Raw genomic sequence first — 23,993 nt, 5'->3', positions numbered from 1 at the left:
GCCTCCGTGCGGCGGGATGGCGGCGGTGCCGCGGTGCGGGGGGTGGCGGCGGCGGCGGCCGGGGGCCGTCCCGCTGAGGCTGTTGGCGTTGTTGGCGCTGGCGGGCGCGGCGGGAGCCGGGCAGCTCTCTAAATGGCGGGTCCCAGTACCAATGGTGAGTGCGGGCATCGGAGGCCGAAGGTGCGCTGCTCGCGCGTCGGGGAACGTGGCGTTCCCGTCCGCGGCCCCCGGTCCGCCCGGGGTCCTTCTGCTCGGATTCGGCCACGGTCGGCGGTGGCCGCGGGGCGGAGGGAGGCGGCTGTGCGGGCGGCCAGGGCGGAGCGGCTCCGTGAGGCTCGAGGGGCCCGGGCTGGGGGCAGCGGCCCTGTGGCGCGGCTGGGGCCTGGCGGGGGAAAGCCGGGGCTGAGCGGGAGGCGAAGGGTTTTCTGTATTTCTGTGCCGATCTCTGTGTGAAACGGCGTGGAGAAAACTGCGTTAAACTCGGTGTGTCGAACTGTAGAAGGGAGCAATGTGTGTTTCGTGTGAGAATGGGAGCAAAATTACAAGAGTTGGGATGAACACCCCTGTTCATTTTAAGAGTGAAAGTTTCTGTGATTGGATAAGGTCCAGATCTTCTTATCGGCAAGAAAATGTAAATCGATATAATAAACTATGGTAAAATTGAGTTTTGCAGAACGACAACAGAAAAGTCTCTTAAGCCATCTTTGTGAGCAGATTGAGCGGGTGGTGAAGCATGACTGGAAAATCCAGTGAGACTGGCTTCTGGTTGTCATTTGCTTCCATTTCAGTATTGATTTAAAACTTAGAGTGCAAAGCAATGTGTAAGCTGGGTGTCGTGAAGCCCTCTGATAATTTCTTCTCTTTTTGCTTTTCCAGGGGAAGAAGTTCTTTAACTTTGGGAAGATTCTCTTCAGCAACACCACCATCTTTCTGAGATGTAAGTGGTCCCAAGGGCTTATGCTGTGCGTGCTGTCACTCTACTGTTTCACATAGTCTCTATTTCACGTTTTGGGACCAAAAGACTGTGAAGTGTTTAATGGAACTGATTGAAATGACACCTTGTTTCCTGTCACTGGGTGAAAGCTGCAGCTCTGATATCACCGAATCTGAGAGCAGTGTTGAAGCTGTTGAAGGCATGATCTGTTTTGGCTACAGCAGAAATGGAGGGTTCTGTTCAGGCAAGGCAGTGGAAAGAGTGAGATGGGCGATGAGAGTACCATTTCAGGTAGATAGTAATGAGGTGTGGAATGTGCTGAGCTCTGTAGTGAAATGTGCTAACTGGCCCCATATGGAGAGAGTTTGAGTCTTGACTGGGTGAGGGGCTGTTTATATTGCAGAATCACTGGTGGGTGACTGTTGACTGTGCTTGTGAGGTTTTAGGGGAGACCTACAACTCTGGAACTGGTAAGAGGGTGAAATTAAACACTGAGACAGAACTTTCCTGAAGGCTGTTTTGTCTTCATGATCGCAGTGTATGAGTGAGCTACAGAGAAAACACCTACCTTTGCAGACTTGATGTTTGTTTTGTTCTATTGTTTATTGCTGATCTGGCCAACTTTGGACTACATAGATCAGTGCCCTAAGGAGAGTTTCTGTCAAATAGCCTTGATCTGTAAGCACGAAAACAGTGCTGTGATGTAGGCGACTTGAGAAAGTGGCTGATTTTGCAAGGGTGACGTCTTTACCATGCACTTCTAAGGGGTTGTTTGCACTAGTTCTTACCAGTGATGAGAAGGTGAAGCTCTCCATCTGCTGATTGAGTAGTTATAAAGGTAGAGTGTGATTGGCTTTTTGTGTTTGTATTAAATGAGGAAATGTCACTTCAGGAATAATCAGTGGAATCCGTGCCTTTGTCACTTCAAGACTTACTGCAATTATTTCATTCTTTATAACTGAAAAAAATTATGGTGGTAGAACTATTAACTGGTGAGTTTTGATTAAATTGCATAATTCTTTATGTTTAGTACTTTCTGTATTATTATTCAGGTTTAAATTCAGATGCCTGCCCATCTTGGGACAGTGCTTCAAAGGGAGCTTATTAAAGTGCCTCCATCAACCCCAGGTGAATCTGAAATAGGAGGCTAGTATAAAGGTGGTTATTAGTGAAGACCCATCAGGTCAGAATGGTTTTCCCATTTATCAAATATGGCTTAAATGCTGAGTTTCACACTTCTCAGGGAGGCAACAGCAAGTCTGGGGGAAAGGATAGTGTTTTGGGAGAGCATCTTGAAGTTTAGTAGGGTTTAGAAATAGCATGGTCATACTGATATTGCTTGTAAGGTTTAGGTTCCCACAACAAACTGTGGTAAGTCTGGTCATGAGGTGTATGGCTGAAAAAACCAGGAGTAGGAAGAAACTAAGAAACTGAGAAAAAATAACTTGTTACAAGTCAGATTAGTGGCAGATCTGGCAGTAAGAATTTAATCTCCTGGCTGCTGATACAGACTGCAGTTATGTGGTGTGGGCCTTTGAACAGGGGTAAAGCTTTAACATTCTCTGGTGAAGACATCTATTTTACATACCATTGTGTTTAAAAGATTTACGTGGACTGAGATTAGCACCTGTGCTTCCTCCTGCTTTTTCTCTTTCCCCTTGGGTTGTTGATTTTTTTTTTTTTTTTTTTTTTTGGTGATGTAGTCTGTGTGGTGGTATCTAATACTTCTGCTTTTTGCTTCTAACTGAGAAAGCTGCCACAGTTGTCTGTAATACATTTTTTTTATCTGATGATTTTCTTAAGTGCTATTCTTGAAGACATCTGGTTTCCTGTCTAGAATCATGCGGGAAATCCCACTTCATCTATAAATGAGTATAGAGAGTTTAATATTTGAGTTAAATGTTGCTGGTTTTGCTTGAGGGCAAAGGAACTTTGATTTCCTTGTTGCTGAATTCAGTAAATGCTATGGGTGACTTTTCTGTTCCGTAGGAGTATTTCCTTTTCAGCATTCCTGTAATGATTGCTTAGATTGGTACATTATTCTGGTCTTGTCCTGTTTTGCTTTTAGTTGGTGTTGCTGCTGAATGCAGATCTTCTGAATGCAGATCTTCAGAAATTCTATCTGTTTTTAATAGATGGAAAAGGCATTCAAAGTATTTTAAAAATAATTTTGTTTATAGCTCAGCTCTGAGGTATTCCTCACTCAATCAGTTGTATCAGTAAGGTGTCTTTCTCTTGAGAACTTGTCATATACCCACTCCATTGTAAGTGTTTGTTGCTTTTTAGTTGCAACATCTAGGGCTGTGAGGAGAATGTATGTATGCCTTGTTTTCATGCATACCAGAACGTGTCATAAAACGTGTCATAAAGAAACTTATTTTTCAGTGATTGCATTCCTTTTTTTTTTTTTTTTTTTTTTTTTTTTTTTTTAGTTGTTTTTTTTCCCATGTCTTCAACATTAGGAACTAGCTCTACAGAGGCTTGGTTTGGTAGTCATGTGGCTTAAAGCTGGGTTAGTCAGTTAGGATTCCTTGGCAGGGTCTCTTAATATCTTTTTTTTTTTTTTTATCTGCTATGGTCAGTAGAGGAGGCAGTCACTGAAAGTTCTGCATGTGTAACGGATATGTAGTCTGAGATAATGTACATTGTGAAATTGTGGTGACAGCTCTACGAGAAACATGCTGTCATTTATTTTGTTTCGGTACCCGTTGACTGGCAGAGCCCAATTATAATCGTTTATATGGCTTCTGAACTGAGTAATGGCTGCTGGTTTTGCTTACATGTGAAGTTTACCTTCTGAACGTCAATTTTTCTTCACCAGGATTTAATTTGGAATGAGATTTGAGAAACAAGAATGATGGTGAAATCTTTCTTGATTGAATGAAGTATTACTTTTTTGTTATTCTGTTCTACTATTCTTAGTATATTAAAATGGAAAGTTGTAGTATTTTGACTAAAGGCAGCATTGCAGTTTTGACAGTGAGCCACTGTGGGGATGGTTGTTGACTTGCAAAGCTTTACCTATTCTTCTATTGTATTGGTGATAATACTAGTGTGTTTTAGTATTGGTATATCAAAAGTATCTATGCAAATTGCATGTAGTATTAACCTGCTGTATACTGACATATAGAATCATAGATGTATGTTGGAAAGGGAAATAATTTTATGTACTGTGATCATTTGGAGTCTCTGCTGTCATCTTGTTTGCTTTTTGTTGTTGCTGGCACATTCCTGGTTATCTTAAGACCAAAAAAATTCCAAATGATCTTCAGCTCTTTAGTGGAATTAATGTGATATTACAATAGATGCATACAAAAAACAGACTTCAGTTTTTTTTTCCACTGAACAGTAGTGGATTATTTGAGAGTAATGTTCTTCTGTTCATTTACTTTTTGTGTTTAAACTCAATTACAGTAGTTTGGCACAGAATGGAAGGAGGAGATTTACATGGAAAAGATGCCTTATATGTTGTTGTCTTTTTAGTTGAAGGCGATGAGAAGTCTTGTGATCCCTCCCAAGGCTACAATGTTACGTGGTACTTAAGATATTCTGATTGCTACAATGAAGTCTTCAACTTTGGGGTAAGAACTGTATGGAAAATGTGGGCTGTGGTTTTTTTTTGGTTTAAGCAGGTCTGAAACTGAGAGGATCAGGGACTGCTTATTTACATCATCATTGCTTTGTTGGCCAAAAAAGAGAACCAACTTCTGCGTCACTGAGAAGATGATGGAGAGAAATAAATCTTCAGCTTTTGGGGATTAATGACCTTTCTGGGGGTAAAGTGGATGTATTTATCAGAATTCTTCAAAATCCGGAAGCTGAAATAAGTGTATCAACTTTAAACTGCAGCGTGCGAGTTTATCTGTCGATTGAGAATATTATTTACAGAAGTGCTTAATGACAGCCAATAGGAAATAATATATTCATGTTTAGTCTTAATTCTGTTCTTTTTCACATGTATGTTCAAAGAAGTAGTGATTTATATGAAGGGCGTAGTGTGTGTTTCAGATGTGGTAGAACACAGCTGTGGTTTATACTGTTTGTAACACGTTTTCCTTGTTTACTTAAAATATTAACTATGACAGTTGTAACTATTAGCCTAGCACAGTACTGAGGTATTAAATCTCTTCATAATTATGTGGAGTTTATTCATACAGACTCAAGTTCTCGCTGGTTGCTTCGCCACTGCAGGAGTAGATTTTTTTTTTTTAATTGAGTATTAATTCTTACTCAGATCTTGTGTGTGTTTGTGTGTATCTGTATCCTTTCTGGAGGGAAAAGGGTCCTGCATGGCTTCTGGCCTGTTAAACTCTGCTTAAGAGTTTATTCAGAGGGAAGTTTTGGTGCTTTCCAGGTCTTGCAGCTGCCTGCTCAGATGAAACATTTGATATAATGAATACTAATTTAAATTCTCTTCTCTGTTTGGCAGGAAGAACAGGCAGAAAGTTATTTTGGGACTACGTCTGAAGAGCATCCAGGCTGGTCAGGGTACTATGCCACATCTTCTCTCGTCTTTCCAAATTGCTCCAAGCTGTTCAAGCCCCAGGTATGGATAGAAATTTTAGTTTGCCCTATTCCCTCGTATAGCAGACAGATGGCATTAGATCCTGCTAAATGAGGATCACTCACATGAGGATTGCTGTAGGTTGGAAAGTACTTTTTTTTTGGTCTGTTTATGAGAACCAAATTGCAGCAATGACTACTGAATTTGTGCTTTACTTTTGACTTTCTGTTCAACTTGTGACCCACCTTGAGAAAAAATACCCACACTTTAAAATTGAGTTCTTCTTTTTGTTTGTGGTTATATGCTCTGAATTTCATTTAGCACTAAGAGCTGAGTTATGGAGGTGTACTGCTAGATGAGTAACAGTGTGCATCTCTGGCAATAGAATGAATCTCCTGTTGAATTTGGCCCAGTGGAGCACTGGGAAATTGGTTAAAAGAAAAAGAAAACAGAGCAAAATGGTGGTTGAAATGGGAAAAACAAGAAAGACAATGCCATGTGACTTTGTGAAATAATGTTTGAACAAAGGCTCTGTGACAGCTATATATATATCACCAGAAGCTGTGCAGTCACATTAGTGGTGGTGTCAACGTAACAGTCTGGTTTTTTTTATGATGTACTTAAGGATTTGAAGCAAACTGTGCCATGTTGTGTCTTTATTGAACCACTCCTGATTTAGACAAGAAGGTGTGAGTAGAAAATACTGGGAGTTGTCTCCCAACTGTTGAAGCTAGTTTTTTCTTCTTTCCTGAAGAAAATAGCTTGCCTAAAGGTGACTTGAAAAGGTTTTTTAATGATCTGTTTTGCACACCTCTAACTCCTTTCATATGTGAAGATGACTTGAAAGGAGTTTTTAAAATACACAAATACTGCCTACTTTTTAGGTTTATTAATATTAGAAATATTTGTTCTGTTTTTCCATGGTTTTATAGAAAAGCTGTTGAGGGCTTGTCTATGTAATATGAACTGAGGCATCTCAACTGAATGTTGATGAAGCTGGGAATTTTAAAAACTTTAAGTGATTTTTCCTCCCATTCCTTTGCAAAGTCTACTGAAATTTTAACAAGTTATTCTTCCCAGGTATTCATTTTTGAACTTTGATATGAATGGCTCCTTATTAGTTTTCGGCTTTGTTTCTTGTGATACAGTGGTTTCACTAGGTTTAGAGTTTGAGACAGTTGGCAGATCCTGGATCCTTATCTGCATAATAGACATACATTTTTCTGGGGGCTTTTTTTGCATGTACCAAGGCAGAAATCCCAAAATCTCGTGTCTGTCCTTGCAAGTGCCATTTAGTAATGGAGGTAGCTAACAGATGCATATTTGGGAAGTAACGTTAATTTCACTGCTGTCATGTCTACAGATCCAGCTCTAAAAATACAGACCTGTTGTATAAGAGAGGAAGGAGAGAAGCAATTCTCAAGTGACAAAATATTAATCTAAGTATTCAAAATTCCCTGGACAGTTGTTTGATTTAATTAAAGAAATGAGAACTCTCCAATGCTGCTGCTGTTTCAGATAATCCTTCCTTAAAACTTTAATGGCAGCGATGTCATGTTAACACACAGTACCTATAAATGCTGTATGTTTTAAATTTTTTTTTTTTTTTTTTTACTCTTACAGGTTTTCTATAAAGAATTTGTTCATCCAGAGCCTCTCTCACCTGAGAAACAAGAGGTATATTTTTTCCTTGTAGTGAATGAGCTCAGAAGTGAAAGAAAGAGTTTTGATATCCTGTCTTATCCATTTTCTGTTTTTTCTCTAAGGGCGTGAAAGATAAGACAGAGAGTGAGGGAAATCGCACGATGGTGGCAGATAAAACTGTATGTATTTTGAATTGAAATGCAATTTGGAATCCAGTGGTGTAGGATTTTTGCAATTTTTTTATAAGAAGAGCTAGAAATTATCTAGTGATGTTTACGGGAGTAGTACAGTTTTGTTGCATGTTTGTTTTGTTTTGCAGGGACAGGTGGGTATGGAAGTGGGGGGGATACTTTCTGAGACTTTCATTTGCTTTAGCCTGAAAATAGATTTGGGGGGGGGAATTGGGGGAGGAGGAAATGGCTGTAAGTATATTTATAATGATTCTTCCATGTGAAATATAGAACTTCAATCATTCAAAATCATGGTATGAATAATTTAAAAAAAATATCAGCCTTAAGGTGAAGTAATGAAGTAATCACTGCTGTAAGAGATCACTATTATTTAGAGATTACCTTTGTTTTCATCTTGACCTAATCAGTACTTTAAAACATTGTATGTAACAAGGTGAAAGATTTCTTTTGAGTTTCTGTTAGCATTTTTATTATGTGTTATGTTCAAGTCTTAACCAGGAACAGTTATTAAAATAACTTCACACTGAATTTCCTGAATGCAAAAAAAAAAAAAAAATAATAATAATAATAAAAATTCACTTCCTTATACTATTAACAAGGCCATAAGGCTAGAAAGTAAATGTGTGGCTGTGGAATAAGGAATCAGTGCAGCAAAAGATAGATGTATTTTAAAGGAAAAGTCTATTTTATTTCAGGCTTGGTATTTTTTTAACTAAGCAGTTTAACTTATATTAGCATAAACATTTTTGATGCATAAAATTCTGTTTGCTTTAAGTCTCGTTGTCAAGAGGACTCTTAGAAGAAAAGCATGGACTTAATACTGAAGTTCTCTTGGAGATGCCATTATTAAAACTCTTGTACTAGGTCTACTTTGGTCTTGCAAGCAGCGTATGTGTACACAGTCCTAGCTTTTACCTCAGAGCTTCTGGTGAACAATTGCAGTTCTTGATATGGTTGGGATTGCCTAGTTGTAGAACTAAGTTTTGTGCACTGGAACTCAAAATAAAATCTCTGATTTTATGTATTTATTTCCCTATGGTTCAAATACTTAATCGGGTAAGCTTCCTTGCTCTTAGTTTACTAGCAGTATTTGGTTCTTAGAGGCATGAGAGCTTTCAGAGGCAGTAGTAGTTTCCAGAGGAAATGACTAATAAGGAATTTTTAAAATTCTCTTCAGTTTATCTTTTATCTCTTTTATCTTACACTGTAACTTAGTCTTTGCCAGAGAGCCAAGTTGTATGCCGGTGCCCTGTTGTAAAGCACTTACTTTCAGGAGTCAAGAAGCATCGCTGACAATCTGTATTCCTAGACTGACAACAAGGAATAGCAGCTTTATTGAATTCTTTGTAATGTTTGCAATACTTTTGAGATCACTCTCGCAATAAGACAGTACACAATTTCTTAGTAAGCCCTCATCACCTCTTCAGTCTTTTAATGATTCTTCTGGATTCAAATGTAGGCAAATTTCAGACTATTTAGATATGACTCATAAATGAATTAAAAAAAAAAACAAAAAAAACAAAAAAAAACAAAAAAAAACCACATCAAATATTTGTTAACAAGCTTTAGGATCACGATCAGATGAACTTTTTTTTTTTATGGAAGACAGCAGCCATGTATGGAGAGCGTACTCTCATCTATTTCATGTACTATTTTGTTTTTTCATATGTTATTTACATGCAGACATTTCATTTTCAGACAATGAATGCTGTTATTAAAACTTGGAGAGATGGGCCATATATATTTATTGTGCAAATTGGAGTTACAGCTCCAAAAGATTCTGCTAACAAACTTAAAAGAGCGGAGAGAACAACACCTGCCTCAAATCCTAAAGAAAAGCTCTTTACAAGTAAGACAGCTAAAAATATACTGCTTTCTTAATGTATACCATTCTGACTGGTTTCTAAAGTACTTCTTTATATATACTACTTAGTTCATTTTCGTAAGTCACTATCTTTGACTTCACATAATATACATAGTACCGACCGCAACATCTTAAGATAATGTGATGACTTTGGTGGCTAATGTGAGTGGTTTGACAATCTTAAGGTTGTTGGTCTATCAGCTTAATGATGGAAGTAGAGAAAATACCCAAGCAATTCAATTTTCAGGGTTTTTTTTTTTTTTTTTTAATGATCAGACCAATGTAATGATTTACATCAATAAGCTCAAATCACGTAGAACATAATTTCAAAATGACAGCTATGGCCTTTATATTATCGTTGCACTGGTAGATAAAATACAATTATCCATGTTTTAGAGAAGACTTAAAATCCACTTAAAAAGATAGTACGTGTGTTTTCAAACTTTACTGTTACACATTAATCCACAGCACAAAGTACTGTAACTTGAAGTGCTACTGCAAGTTACTTGGTCACAAAGCATATAGTTTTAATGGCTTTAATATAATTTAATTAGTTGAATATGTTACGAGTTTTGCACTTGATTCCAAAGTGAAGTTAAATTTAAAGGCTTCTTCCGTGAGAAGATGTGGGATTTCTTTATGCTTGAGTAAAAATTAGTTAAGCACCTTATAACCTGGCTTCCCACATTTGCTTCCTGCTTAAATTGGTTACTGTGGTTTTTTTTTTGACAGTGACAGTAGAACTCAAGGGGCCATATGAGTATCTATCACTTGCAGACTATCCTCTGATGATTGTAAGTAAAACAGTTTTGCTATCAAGTTGTCAGTGGATGTGAATCTCTGCTAAATACTCTCTTTCTATGCTTAAGGGTGACAAAGCCTGTCAAAGCTTTCAAATACTAATCTGTGAGAAGTTTTTCTTGTAGTACTACATACAGGGTAGGGAAAACAGGTGTAGATTTCAGATATTTGCATATGTTGTTAATTTCTGCTTATGGATTGTTTGACTTGACGACTGTCAGTTTTTGTAGTTCCAGAAGGTATCAGTATAATTAAACTGAGCAATTTTACTGATACTCTTGTTTTTTTTCTTAGTTCGTATCTTAGAAAATTCACTATTCTATTGTTTTGTTTACAGCTACTGTTTCATTTGTCATTGCTATGTTCTCTCATAGACTCATCTTCCTTCTTCCACCAGCTATCCTCCACACTATGAGGAGGTCCTCAATACTGCTTAATAGTGAAAGCATAATTGAACTACAAAGAGCAAATTCCCCTTTTGTTCAAAGGGATTGCTGACTTGATCGATAGCTGCTTCTGTCAAGGATGCTTAGAAAATAAAAGAAGTTATCTAGTGTAGGCAGGCTTTAGCTGGGGATCAATAATAAGTAAGATATCTAGCCTATCTTTATTGTCAAGAGTAACCTGTAAATAGGAGAACCTCATGGTGTTTCTAAAATGTGTTTTACTTGCTGCATAAGTAAGAAGTTTCCAGCAGTTCTGATGACTTGTAATTTGTAGGTGTGAATATCTGCATGTGGCAGGTCCAGAAAAAGGTCTCTGTCTACTTGTTTCTGTAATGGAATATGAACTGGCATGTTTAGGTCCTTTGAACATTTGAACTGTGTGGATGCTTGGGCATGAAAACCTGTAAGGATCAGAAAACTGTTCTAAGAGATGTTTTCAGTTTGTGGAAGTTTCAAAGGATTGTGTAGCTAACTTCCATGCTTTTTCTGTAATGGAATGTTTGAATTTATATGTATGATTCTTCAATTTTTATTTTTCTTTCATCTGAGTGCACTACTTCTTGCTTCTCTTTGTATAATAGTTTTTCATGGTGATGTGTATTGTGTACGTATTCTTCGGAGTTCTGTGGCTTGCATGGTCAGCCTGTTACTGGAGGGATCTCCTGAGGATCCAGTTCTGGATTGGTGCTGTTATCTTCCTGGGGATGCTTGAGAAAGCAGTTTTCTATGCAGAGTTCCAGAACATCCGCTATACAGGGGAATCTGGTAAGTGACAATTGCAACTTGCACTTTCATTGATGGGCACAGCACTAATTATGCTAATATTGAATTAGTTGCACATATTGAATTAGTTAAAATTCTTCTGTAACCCTGTATGATTACTTGAGGATTGCCTCAAAACAAAGAATGTGAAACAGAGTTTCTGTATGTCTTTTAATATACTGTAAATTCTTTTTATGATCTCTTGACAGCCTGTGCTCTTCTAAAACAAAAATGCTGTGTCTAAAACTTCTGATGTAGAGCTTCAGGAGCATAGAATGCTAGATTCTTTAAATATTCACTGTAAAACTCAATTGGGGTTTGAAACAGGACTTCTGAAGTGTAGCTTGTGATTCACATCTTACGGTTAGCCTTGGAAGGAGACTTTCAACTGTTTATTGTGACCCCATTGCCAATAACCTTTGGCTTTCAGCCAGTAGCCTGATAACTCATCATAGACAACTCTCAAAAAAAATCCTTTGGGACACTGTAGTATGCTTCCATCCTACGAATGAAATGAAGTAAAACTTCATTATGACTTTTTTAATTGGTCATATCACGGTCCAGGAGGTTTTCTTGATTGGCTTGTTTGGAAGATTGTCCAGGCTAATATTGTGAATAAAAAAATGTATGGATCTTTACTTTCCACTTTCCTTGGATTTAATTTTCACTTTAAAAAAAGTAATTTTATTTTTAACAGTAAAAGACTTAGGTATTCTGAAACCTTACTCCAGACGTAGGCAATAAAGGCATTATACATTTTAATAGCCTACTTGCTGAAAATAAGTGTCTGCTCTTATACTACAATTATATGCAGTAGTCAATAAAATACAAGTTATTTTTTATAACCTAGCATCTTCTTTGCTTTTGCTAGTTCAAGGAGCACTAATACTGGCAGAACTGCTTTCCGCTGTGAAACGTTCACTGGCTCGAACTCTGGTCATCATAGTCAGCCTGGGATATGGAATAGTCAAGTGAGTAAAAATCTGTTTTTCTACTAATTTAAGGTTGTGCTAATTTCCCTGCACTTTGCAACTTAAAAGATGGATGCTTGAGTTAAGTGGTGTAAAGCTCCTTCTCTAGTCAACAGAGACATACTTCCATGTGGTGATTGCTCCTCTTTTGCATCCCTTTGCTTACTGTTGCTTAGGGTTCTGAGAGTCACTGCTGAGCTCATAAATCTCTAGCAGAGATCTGCTTTAGGAGGCTTCTGCTCCTTATCTGTCTCCCCCAGCTGTATTATGTGGTAAAACAGTGTCATGTGGCATTGGGATCTTCTGTCAAGTTGGGGTGTGTTGTGGGAACTGAAAAAGAAGATGGGGCCTGGGACTTCTTGAAATGGTAATAAAATGCCGAGGGAGTTAACTGTTACTGATCTCTTCCTTAGCTACATCAGGTCAAAAGACATTTAAAAAAAGGTAAGCGTAGGAGCACAATAATAAAATGATTCCAAAGACCTGGGGGTGACTTGTCACAAGAGGCTTTTATTTGCATGCCTCTTGCCTTGTGCTAAACTCGAGTTGATGTGACTTCATTCTTCCCCTGCACTAAAGATTAATTTCACTTTGTTTTTTTTACAGGCCTCGTCTTGGGGTTACTCTTCACAAAGTAGTTATGGCTGGAGCCCTTTATCTATTATTTTCTGGCATGGAAGGTGTTCTTAGAGTCACAGGGGTCAGTAACTGCTGCTTGAATTTTTCTTGTATGCTACAGGTTTTACTGTCTTAAAATTAAGAGCCAAGGGAGAATCCCAGAGATTCTCCAGAAGAATCCGCAAAAGAAGGAAAAAAGACAATTGGCTAAATTCTGTAACTGTTGATGTGGTTTATTGATAACTCTTTTAAACTTGTCTGCTTTATGCATCTGGATGTAATTGTGTATTTTGAAATAGTTTTCATAATTTAGTCATTAGCTGTGTTCCAGATGCTGTTGTGACTTTAGATTGGGTAGAAATTTGAGGATGGAGGGCCTGTTCCAGACCTAAAGGTGATTCAACTGGCTATGAGTGTTGTTTTTTCTTAGTTTTTCTGTTTTAAAAAAAAAAGAAAAAAGTAAAAACAACAACAAAACCAAGCAAATCCAGCAATAAACAAACCGGTGTTTTATATTTGAGGCTGTACCTGAGGAAATGTTAGTGAGTTGTGCTGCTACTTGCTTCATTCTAGAAATACTATTAGTGTGTAAATTTCTGTTATTGTTCACTGTTAGTGTCTCGGGACAAGGTATTTAACATGTTATATATTTGGTACTTTTTCAGTTTTTCTATGACACTCTGGCTCTGATAGCAAACTTGGCCCTGTCCATGATTGATGCCTGTATTATTTTGTGGATATCCTTTCATAAACTGTAGAAAGTTACAAGCTTGTTCACAGAACTGTTCATCTAATATTTTAGAAGCAGTAAAAAATGACTTGCTTTTATTATTTAGGACTTTCATAGTTGCTTGTATACTCAATAGGCAACTTTTGCAACTTTCAGTCAAACCCGTGTGAGCATTGAGTTCTTCCATGAGTAGTGTAGAGGATGTAATTACTGTATCTCTAACAAGCTGATTGCTGACTTTCTATAACAGAAGTGGCCAGACTAAACCTTTGCAGGAGTGATCTTAACAGAGGCTCTTGTTAATGCTGCTAAATTGACTTAATCTGGAAAACTACTTCTTGCCTTGCTGACAGAGAGTTGGGAACTGACAGTGTGCTATAGTTTGCTTTTGTCCTTTATAAACCCCTCTGTGCACTGAGTTGAACATCTTGTTCAAACACTTGTTTCTGTAATAAAACTCAGAAGCATTGTGGTGAAGTGTCTGCAGTTTCTCATAACATAGCCTGACACTCCTTGCTCCTGCACCTTGTTTCCTTTTCAGTTTGTTCTTACTGGCTCTCTCTTTGTCTCCAGGCCCAGAATGATCTTGCCTCCTTGGCTTTTATTCCCCTGGCTTTCCTAGATACTGCCCTGTGCTGGTGGATATCCTTCACTATTTTACTTGGTGGGGGGTGTGTTTTCTTTGAAATTCGTTGAAAAGGGAGTGTTTGATATTGCTGCCATAGGATGACCTTCTGTTCTGCCATGAGTCTCCTCTATGTCTTAGAGGGCTGTGTTCGTGGGTGTGTGTCTGGGTGGGGGCTGTTGTTCATAAAACCTGTGTCCTCTTAAGTTTGTGTCCTCCTTGTCCTCTCAGAGGCTTTCCTTGACTTTCTGTACATATTCATCAGCTTGACTCAAACAATGAAACTGCTAAAACTTCGAAGGAATGTTGTGAAACTCTCTTTGTATCGGCACTTCACCAACACACTCATCTTGGCAGTAGCAGGTAAGCAGAAAATTACATGAATCAAATAAGAGTGTTAGTTGTTTTGAATGCATAACTTGATTTGATCACTAAAGCAGATCTTGAATTTAGTAACCGTTCTGTAAATGTAACGAAAATACTTATCATTTCTATCACTTGACCTGTTTCTAGTAGTTTGTCTCTGTCAAATGTTACATTGGTGCTTTGGAGGCAGTAGATCATTAGTCAGGAAGTTAGTAAGAGCTTCTCTAGTGGAGTGCTTTTGTCCCTCTTAATAATAACTGTGCTTGAAAGGTTTTTTTTTCCTGGCTGGGCATTGCTAAGATCATTTTTTAGTGTTCCTTCCTCCTTAGCTGAAGACCAGAGTGACTCTTGAAAAAGCAGTGTTCTTAGGATTGTAACACAATGTCATACCTGTATTCTTCTTACCTAAGAATAAAAGTTGAGATTCTCTCTACAGCAGTGATAACTGAACTCCAGGAATTACATATATATATGCTGTCTTAGTGCTGCCAGGTGCTTGTCTTCTCTCATATATTTGGAAATGACATTCATACAGTGAACAAGAAAGCTTCTAACCAGCGTGTGTGCATATTTATTTATTTATTTTACATAAACAACAAAACAGCACATTAATTTAATTGCCAGCTCTCATTAAGTTCCTTGCAGCATCCGGTTTTCTGTCATCATCAGTCTCCTTAGCAGAGGGAGGTGTCACCTCTAAAACTGTTGAGAGCTTAGTTTGAACACTGGGAGTCTTATGTGTCAAGATCTGAATGTTTTTGTATTCAGGCAGATCAAATGGTTCAGTTACTGCAAGGTAGCTTGTATGTCAACCAATAGTGAAAGTGTTGTGTGGAAAGCAGGTTGAAAGGAACATAAGAATAGTAAACAGGGATAAGGATTTTGGTTAAATAGTAATTCCTTGACTTACACCTTGTGTCTTTGACTGTGCCTAAACTACTTCTTAAGGTCAGGTCAGTAAGTCAGTCTCATGTTTTCTGAAACTAATAGTTTACTTCTCAGGAATCTCCCTATTTAAATCTTCACCCTTCAGTTGGGAAACACAGTCCTGTTAGCAATGTACAAACAGTAGCACATGCTGTAGTAATAAGCAGTTTGTTTGTTTTAATCTTGCAGCATCCATTGTATTTATTATCTGGACTACCATGAAGTTCAGGCTGGTGGACTGTCAGTCGGTGAGTTTACACTGAATGCTCTCTGTGATTGGTGCCTCTTTAGAAAAGCTTAAATTTGTCAGTCTAAGAGATTGAGGATTCTGGAACAGATTTTTTTTTTTCTGTGACTTATGTCTAGAGTAGTAACCACACAGTAAAATTATCACTGTTGTAGGAAGTAGCCTCTTTCACACATGTCTAACGCATCTTTGGAAAGAGCTGAAAACACGGATTTTCTTCCAACAGCTTCTATTTGTGCTTCTGTTTTCATTGACAGGACTGGCAGGAGCTATGGGTGGATGATGCTATCTGGCGCTTACTGTTCTCAATGATCCTTTTTGTCATAATGATTCTGTGGAGACCTTCTGCTAACAACCAAAGGTTCAGCTTTTCTCATCTCTTTCTAAAAATACTGTTTTGGGGAGTGCTTGTTTATCCAAATTAGCCCTGTTGGGTGATTTCAGTTGCAGTATACTTATCCATAGCATACTAATGTAGGATACTAAGCAGCATATGCTGGAATAGATGTGAGAAGTCAGATAGTTAAAATTCAGTCTGTTCCTGGTGATGAACTTATTTGAAAAGAAGTCGTTTGAACTCTTCTTTATATAGTTGAACACAGGTCTTCAAAACAATATGCTGCACAGAATAATGAATAAATGTTAATGTTGGAGTAATAACTCTTACATGGCAATACACGTTCCTCTAAGTTATCTTTCTTTCCCTCCTAAAGGTTTGCTTTCTCACCACTGTCTGAAGAGGAGGAGGATGATGAGCAGAAGGAGCCAATGTTAAAGGAAAGCTTCGGTAAGGGCAAAATTTCTTTCCACATGATTTGGAGATGTCTGGGGAGAGATGTCTTTCTGTCAGGGGGGTAAGAAATAAAAATAAAGTTTGTTACTGCTGTAGAAGTGGAGGATGCAATTGCCTGTTGCAGAAGAAGAATGGCTTTATATTTTACATTTGCAATTTGGTGTTTTCAGATGACATTGAGCACACTGCCGCTGTTGCGGTTGTTTTACCATATCCATTGGACTATTTATTTTTTTAATATGAGCGAAGTCCTGTTTGCATCCGGCTATGATGACGGAGGTCTCTTAGATATTGTTGTTAGTCAGTGGGTTAGTTTGCAGTTCCTCTTTTACAATCTGTTTGAATTATTCTAGTTTATTATCTGTTCTCTAAACTCTGCAGAAATCATCATAGAACCATAGAGTAGTTCAGGTTGGAAGGAACGTTAAAGATCATCCAGTTCCAACACCTCTGCCATGGGCAGAGTTGATGCCTGCTAAATCAGGCTGCCCAGTGCCCCATCCGACCTGGCCTTGAATGCCTCCAGGGATGGGAGAGGCACAAATTCTCTGGAAGTGAGAGCCTCCCCACCCTCTGAGTAAAGAATTTCTGCCTGACATCTAATTTAAGTCGACCTTCTTTTAGTCTCAAACTATTCCATGTTTATAGTGAACAAGGGGGAAATGTCCACTGTAAACATACGGATGGACCTCAAAGCAGTCCTACTTTATAACACTAGGTGGCACCTTTCTCTCACTCCAACTACTTGAAATCTCTGTACTATGTCTGTTATCCTTCAAGCAAAACCATTTGTAAGCATTGTAAAAAGGGTAGGTGTTACGCATACTGCTGCTGGGATATATGAGAGTCATTTGAGAAAGTATGTATTATCTCCTAGGTGTGTTTGCCAAATCATCTCTATTGGCTGTCTGGCAGGCTGGGAGATGCATGTTGCTTCTCAGCTCTTAAACAAGGCTGGTCAGCAGTCAAGAGGTAAAATAAATTTGGGGAGTTGTAGAAATCAGAGAATGGCTGAGCCTGGAAGGGATATCTGGTGATCATCCTGTCCAAACAGCCTGCCTAAGGGAGTCAAATAGAGTAGGGTGTCCAGGGCCACATACAGACAGCTTTTGAAGATCTCCAAGGAGGGAGACTGCACAGCTCTGAGAAGCCATATCTTTGATCCTTGCACTGGTTTAGAGAAAAAGAATAGAAATTGCAGTTTTATCTAGGAAATATCAAAATTCAGGACAAATAGGTATTTCACCTATCAGGACCTTAGTTACCAGTCTTTTTTTCCCCTTCTTTTGTTTTCAGAGGGAATGAAAATGAGAAGTACAAAGCAAGAACCAAATGGGAATGTAAAAGCAAACAAAGCTGTAAGTATGTCCTCCTTAACTGAGAGAACCTTTTGTTTGTCTGCTTCCCAGTAGTTCACAATATGCAAAGCTGTCAGCTTGTAAATGTGAGTTTCCTGGTTTGGTTCGGAGTGGGAGTGTGTCAAAACTTCATATGTATACAGTGCTCCTGAAAAGGAAGTCTGCCTGTGGAGACTTGAGAATTCAGTCTGTTCTTTAGGAATGCTTGCACAATCCAGCATATATAGAAGTGTGTAATGCTATATTCTGATAAAGAATAATACATTAGTCTAACAAATTTGTCAGGCTAAGGAAGTTTTTTAATTTTGAGATTTGTGATTCATTATGGGTGATGTGTACAGTGTGAATCTGTCACGAGTGACTGACTGCTTTGCTTAGTAACAAATAATTACGGAGTTATTACAGAATCTTAAGTTGTTAATAATTTATAGGTTTCTTTTCCCTGTTGGAATATTTTTTTCTGTAATTCAGAAATCACTTTTAATGTTTTTCTCAAGTAGGCTGTGAAGAAAAATACACTATTTTGGGAAAAGTGACTTGTTTTCCATTTAATTTCTGTACTTGTAGCAGGAGGATGACTTGAAGTGGGTAGAAGAGAATGTTCCTTCTTCTGTGACTGATGTGTGAGTATTTTTTTGTAGTCACAATACAAGTGGGCTCCTCAGATAGTAAGCACTCTAATGTATTTTTTGTTCCTACATCTTGCATGCTGCCCTTACATAAACAGATACTGAAATGAGTCTGGAATTGGCTTCCTGATTTTTTTTTTTTTTTTTTTTTTTGTTTTTGAGCAGTCTTCCACATGGTTATGCAGTTTCTCAGACTTATGATTTATGCTGCTTGAACATGTGCTAACTTACAGAACGCTCTCTCTGTGAAAACATAAACTGATTTATTTGCACTTCACTGAAGTTAAAAAGTAAGCAAATAAATTTGGAAAGCAAAGAACAACCAAGCACCCTCTTTGTCTGAGCATCTTACTGGATGTAAATCACTGAGTCATTTCATTTATTTCTGTACATTTTTGGAATATTGAGTCATTTTTATGCAATTTAGTCAGCTGTATACACAGTCCATATGTATTCTGCTTTTAATGCTAGTTCTTACATTCTAAGAAGATCAGTGTGTGTATCTAAATTTTTCATAGCAAGTTCATGGATTCCTTGCATTCATGCATTTGAATAGTAAATTTTGGCAGATTCTTTAGATTTAAGAACTAAGCTCTGCTTGGAGATATTTAAGACAAAAAATCAAGTGAAGCTTCAAGAGGAGAAAAAAGTACATTTTTCTCAATTGAATTCTTTCTTTTTTTTTTTTTGTGTGTGTCTGGGTCAAGCAATTATCTATTTGAAAAACTGTAGGTTTCCTTAGTACTAGGCTGGTATAAGCTAGAAAGGGTCCCTCTGAGGTGGTCTGCAACAGGGCTTTCTGTCCTTGAAAGTACATTGATCAGGATTGTGAAGAGCTGAAATCTCAGTACATAAATGGAAGGTCTGTTGTGGCTGAAAAAGGCTATGTTACCAGTGTAACTTGTGTGATTTCATAAAAAATTTTTTTCTTTACAGCATGGTCCCATATCCTAAATGTCTTAAGTATGGCTTAGCACTGTTTATATATTTACAAAATACCTCTTTTGTAGTTGCAGTCAGGCTGGTAAGATGCTGTGAACGCAGCTTATTTCCTTGCAACGTGAAAATTATTCAGTTCATAATGAGAAGTCAGAAGCAGAGTACAAAATTGTGTTTGAGTTGTGAAAGTCATTGAGAGATTACTACTTTGGCTCTTCCTCCTCCTTGTATTTTTCTTTAATGTCTATGTATTTAACTGAAAGGTCTATCTTCATTATTGTTCTTTTTTTTTGTCCTAAAAAGCTTAAGGTACAAGGTCAGGCTGTTTTCAATATATGCTCTTAGTAGGCACTTCAGTTTTCTTAACTATCTTTTTTTTTTTTTTTATCCCCTGCAGTGCTCTTCCAGCTCTTCTGGATTCAGATGAGGTCAGTGAACATATCTTTAGTACGAAACAGTCTTCTGACATACCAAAAGAGTCACGAGTCAGCTGCTAGGGACTTGGCTTATTAGAACTAGTCTCTGATCTTGCCAGTGCAATATTAAAATACTACGAGGGGGACAATAAGAAGCAGAACCATGATACAGCTTTTGAGAATGCAGTTAGGTCTGAAAGATTTGCTGTCTGCAATGTTTGTAATTTTAGGGATGATTGGACCTGTATTGAAGAATAGAGTTCAACATAAAGCAATAGTTTTTTGAATTACAAGCTCTTCCTGCTGTAGTCTGTGTGTCTATGCAATTTTTTTGAGGTTTCCTACTCAGTTTCACTTCCTCTTCGTTAAATGATTTGGGAGAGATGTGATGCTGTGGGGAAAAAAAAAACAATTTAGTTAGGTAGTTTGGAGAAAAATAGTTTTGATCAGCATTGTGAGTAATGAATACTGTTGTAACATTTTGTTGCAAAGATATTCTTAGCATTATGATACTGTTAAGTACTTTAACACCTGTAGTGAATTTGAAAAGCATTGTAATATATCTAGAATTTAAATGTTTGAAATAGGAGTGGAGCAGAAGCACAGAGAGCTGATTTCACAACAGTGAAAATTGTGGTGTGGGCCTGTGCATCAATCATGTGTGAATGATGTGATCTGTTCGTTCTAAAAATAGTGGTATGTCTGCTGTAAGCTGTGTTAAAATGCACGAGTGTGTATTGTGTACATGCACAGCATATCACCTTATTTCTGAGTAATTTACATCTATTGGGGAAAATGATAGAATTGGAATTTCTTATTTTGCAGGAAAGAATGATTACACACTTTGAAAGGTCCAAAATGGAATGAAGGAGGAGGCTTTTGCTATTGGAATTGGAGACATCTCTTTTAAAGTTGCTTGGTGGAGCAAGTACATCCTGCTGATTTGTTTCTTGATCTCAGTCTTGGAAGTTTGACACTTTATTGTCACGAGGGCATCTTGCTGTGAAAGAACTTCACAAGGACACTGATAAATCTTTTGGAAATTTTCAAATTGCGAAGTTGCTGCAAGTTTGGATTTTTAAGCAATTTAAATGTGTACTATTCCAGCACCTTCTGTAACTTTTTTCAAATATTTAATCTGTGAAACTAAAATTCCTAATGTCTGCTTGAGGAGTTTATATTTTAATGTTACAATTGACACTTAGAGGTGAATTGCCTTTACCTTTTTTGGTGGAGGGTGGCAACAGCAGGAAATAAGCACTGAAGAAACAACAGACCCATTTTCTGGTAGATAAGGGCTCATACTGTCATGCTGTGTGTCCAACATTAATGGAAGGTTTTAGAGAGAAGCTCCCATTGATGAAGAAAATTAAGAAAGGAGATATTTGGAAAAGTTACAGTGATAAGAGTTTTAAATCAAGTGCAATTTTATTCATAACACTGTGTAAGAAAGATTTTCTATTTTAAATGCCATTGACCTATAGGTAACAGTTGCGTAGAGCTAACCCTTGCTGTTAGCAAGTTGGCACATCTCATTGCCGGCAATGTGGTGGTTGCCTGGAAAAAATTATTCGCCCCTACCTTCCATGTGATGCATGGTTTAATTCAAAGGGAAACAAAATACCAAAAAAAAACAACAACAACCAAACTCCAGACACACTCCTGCAGTGTTCCACAATTGCTTGGCTATTCATGTTAAGCAGCTATTTAAGCAAACATTTCAGAAAAAACTTTCCTCCCTGCAAATCTTCCCCCAAGAAGTCGGCACTCTACTAAGAGAAGATGGTATTGCTTCCTAGAGGGTGTAGGCACTGCTGCACCACGAGGCCTTGATGGTGTACACAGTGCTGGGATATTTTTGTTTCCAGTGTCTGTTTAGAATTGCCTCGCATGTTAACAATTTTAAGATGGGCTTTCCTGTTACAATTGAACCTTGTAGCCAAGATCATTGTGTTTAAGTCAAACTAGAAATTTTCTATACAACTGATGTTTTTTTGTTTGTTTGTTTGCTCCTTTTCAAATGAAAAAGAGCTTTTTGACAGTTTTCTATTTATACTCTGTTCTTGGTTGTGGAGGCTTTGCATGCAAAACCTTACACAGGGAAGCCCAACACAGACTGTATGACAAAAGCTCTTAATTTGGATTCATACTCTTTACATCTGATGGTTACCAGGTAAGTGTCAGCACAGCTAGACTTCTAGGCTAGACAAACCTCTGTGGGTACTGGCTTAGGGAGTTAGCTTTTCTTGTTCTTAGCTCATAGCTGTCTCAGCAGAAGTGAATGTGTGCCTGTACTTCATTCAGCTGTGAAGTCTAATAGCTTAGCTCTTGTTCATCAGCAGCAGCAACTTATACTGGCTCATGGCACTTTACAGTAGAGTAGCTGAGGTGCAAGTGCATAGTGTCTTCTGTCAGCTGTGCTGTGAAGGCAGTAAACCCCAAGCAGATGAGCAGAGAAAAAAGGTGGGGCTATTACATTTGACTCTGCTTCTGCAAGATTTCTTGTGGCATACTTCTTCCAGCCCTTATAGGCCACAGATACATGCTGTAGAGTCTTTAATTAGAAAACACTTCAACTTTTAATTTGCTATGCTTAATTGATTAAAAAATGAAACAAACATGACCTCCATGCCCTTTTGGGGAGAAGAAATTTTGTGAAATAAAGCTATTTGTCAATATTTAATGTTTTTTTTTCCCAAGTCCTGTTGCTTTGGAATGTATTTTTTTTTTTTTTTTTTTTTTGAGACAAATAAGGAAATATGTTCTCTATTGGAAGCACAAAAGAAGTTTGTATATACAATTTAATAAAAGTTAGGCAAAGAGTAGAAAGGCTTGCATGGTTTCCTTCCACTTTTCTCTCTCACGTGAGTGAACAAGTAGTATTAACGTCTTCACAAAGCTTCCTTGCATAACTCTGTGGCCTTACATTTACAATTTTTTTTTTCCCATTAGTCTTTTTAAAAACATTTCTCACTACACTTGGCTTATCAACTTGTTGAAAAGCTAACATAGGGCAACTCGCACATTTCTGAACAGAAGTGAAAGATCCGAAGTTTCTCCTGCCAGTCCTAGATTAATAATGTAAAAAATGAAATAAATACAGCAGTTTTCTGATACTTTAAGCCTACAATTACATTAGGTTTGTCTTCTGCCTTCTTCCTTTCTGTCCCCTGTTGGTATCTTCCACAATACTGGGAGTTGCTCTGAACTCCACAGATGACTTAACTGCATTAAACATCCTGGTTATAGCTTATTGCTTTCCTTGGTAGCTCCTCTGTTTGACAGAACTTACATATCCTTGCAGGTTATATCTGTGTCTGCACACACAGCAGACTCGTGCTGTGACCTGTTTGTGATCTTAAGGAGAACTTTTTTTTCAGAGATTTGTTCCCAAAGTATAAATGGATAAAGCCAGAAATCCTGCAGAATTGTTAACTTTAATAATGTAGACAGGAAAAACTGAAGTAAAATGTAGACATATTCTTTTGAACCATACTGTAACGTTAACTGTACAAGCTATTCTGAAGACTTGAGCGAGTGAACAGGAGGGAAAAAATCACTATTCTTAGGCCTCATATGTACAGATGTTTTTAGTGACTAGAATGGTATGTAGAAACTGGCTTCAAATGTTATCTTCACCAAGCTGTTGGCAACTGAGAATGCAGAATGGCAGCAATTTAAACATGGAGGGAGGGTTGTTTTTGTTTTGTTTTGTTTTTCAAATGAGATTTTTGCCTTTGTGATCTGTGTGGATTATTTTTCATTTTTGAAGACTGGCTATGATACTATTGGTACAACTTGTAGCATTTTCATGCCGCACAGAGGACTGAAAACAGTAGCAGTAGTGAGGAAGATGATGATGGTGACCAGCTTTTTCTTAGGGTGGTAAGATGATCTTGCCAGAAACTCTGAAGGAGAGACTAAGAGATCATATGATGTGGCAAAAAATTTAACAGCTTAACAGGCACAATGTGAATTAAGATCATAAGACTCAGTAAGACAGGGTATGTTTGTGTCAGATTACAGTCATAGGGATGTGTTTATGGGTTTTTTTCATCATTCTATTTCCTCTATGGCATTGCATTCTGAAAAAAAAAATAAGTATGCTACTCTTCAAAGTCTGATGAGGTCAGACTGTACTTTGGTAGAGATGGGTTACAGCCACTTGCATGTTGAGATATTATTACCTATTATTACTGAAACTCACCCTTCCTTTCACTACAGGGTG

At 37.8% G+C, this 23,993-nt stretch overlaps 1 protein-coding gene across 1 annotated transcript; it reads left to right on the top strand.

The window, feature by feature from the left end:
* Window positions 1-16: 16 nt before the first annotated feature.
* Window positions 17-22,448, top strand: TMEM87A (transmembrane protein 87A). The gene is made up of 20 exons (XM_042814409.1): window positions 17-154; window positions 877-937; window positions 4,418-4,515; window positions 5,364-5,480; window positions 7,062-7,115; window positions 7,205-7,261; window positions 8,972-9,122; window positions 9,870-9,931; window positions 10,966-11,149; window positions 12,018-12,117; window positions 12,724-12,817; window positions 13,401-13,472; window positions 14,345-14,453; window positions 15,573-15,631; window positions 15,888-15,991; window positions 16,344-16,417; window positions 17,720-17,781; window positions 18,349-18,404; window positions 19,747-19,777; window positions 20,591-22,448. Exons 1-20 carry the CDS (start codon window positions 17-19, stop codon window positions 20,630-20,632), a joined length of 1,725 nt encoding a protein of 574 aa, XP_042670343.1. The 3' UTR covers window positions 20,633-22,448.
* The last annotated feature ends 1,545 nt before the right edge of the window (window positions 22,449-23,993 follow it).

The sequence above is a fragment of the Centrocercus urophasianus genome, unplaced genomic scaffold (genome assembly GCF_019232065.1).
Source record: "Centrocercus urophasianus isolate 14NV4802_14NV808 unplaced genomic scaffold, USGS_Curo_1.0 seq_14, whole genome shotgun sequence".
NCBI classification, from domain to species: Eukaryota; Metazoa; Chordata; class Aves; order Galliformes; family Phasianidae; genus Centrocercus; species Centrocercus urophasianus.
The sequence above is the reverse complement of the archived record's forward strand: the minus strand, read 5'-3'. Positions and strand labels throughout refer to the sequence as shown.

What these genes read in the sequence shown, in the direction of transcription:
- TMEM87A (XM_042814409.1), top strand. Translation starts at nt 17, where the DNA reads ATGGCGGCGGTGCCGCGGTGCGGGGGGTGGCGGCGGCGGCGGCCGGGG. An exon ending in CCGCTATACAGGGGAATCTG is followed by an intron (nt 11,150 to 12,017) that starts GTAAGTGACAAT and finishes TGCTTTTGCTAG; the next exon opens with TTCAAGGAGCACTAATACTG. An exon ending in CTCTTCTGGATTCAGATGAG is followed by an intron (nt 19,778 to 20,590) that starts GTCAGTGAACAT and finishes CTTATTTTGCAG; the next exon opens with GAAAGAATGATTACACACTT.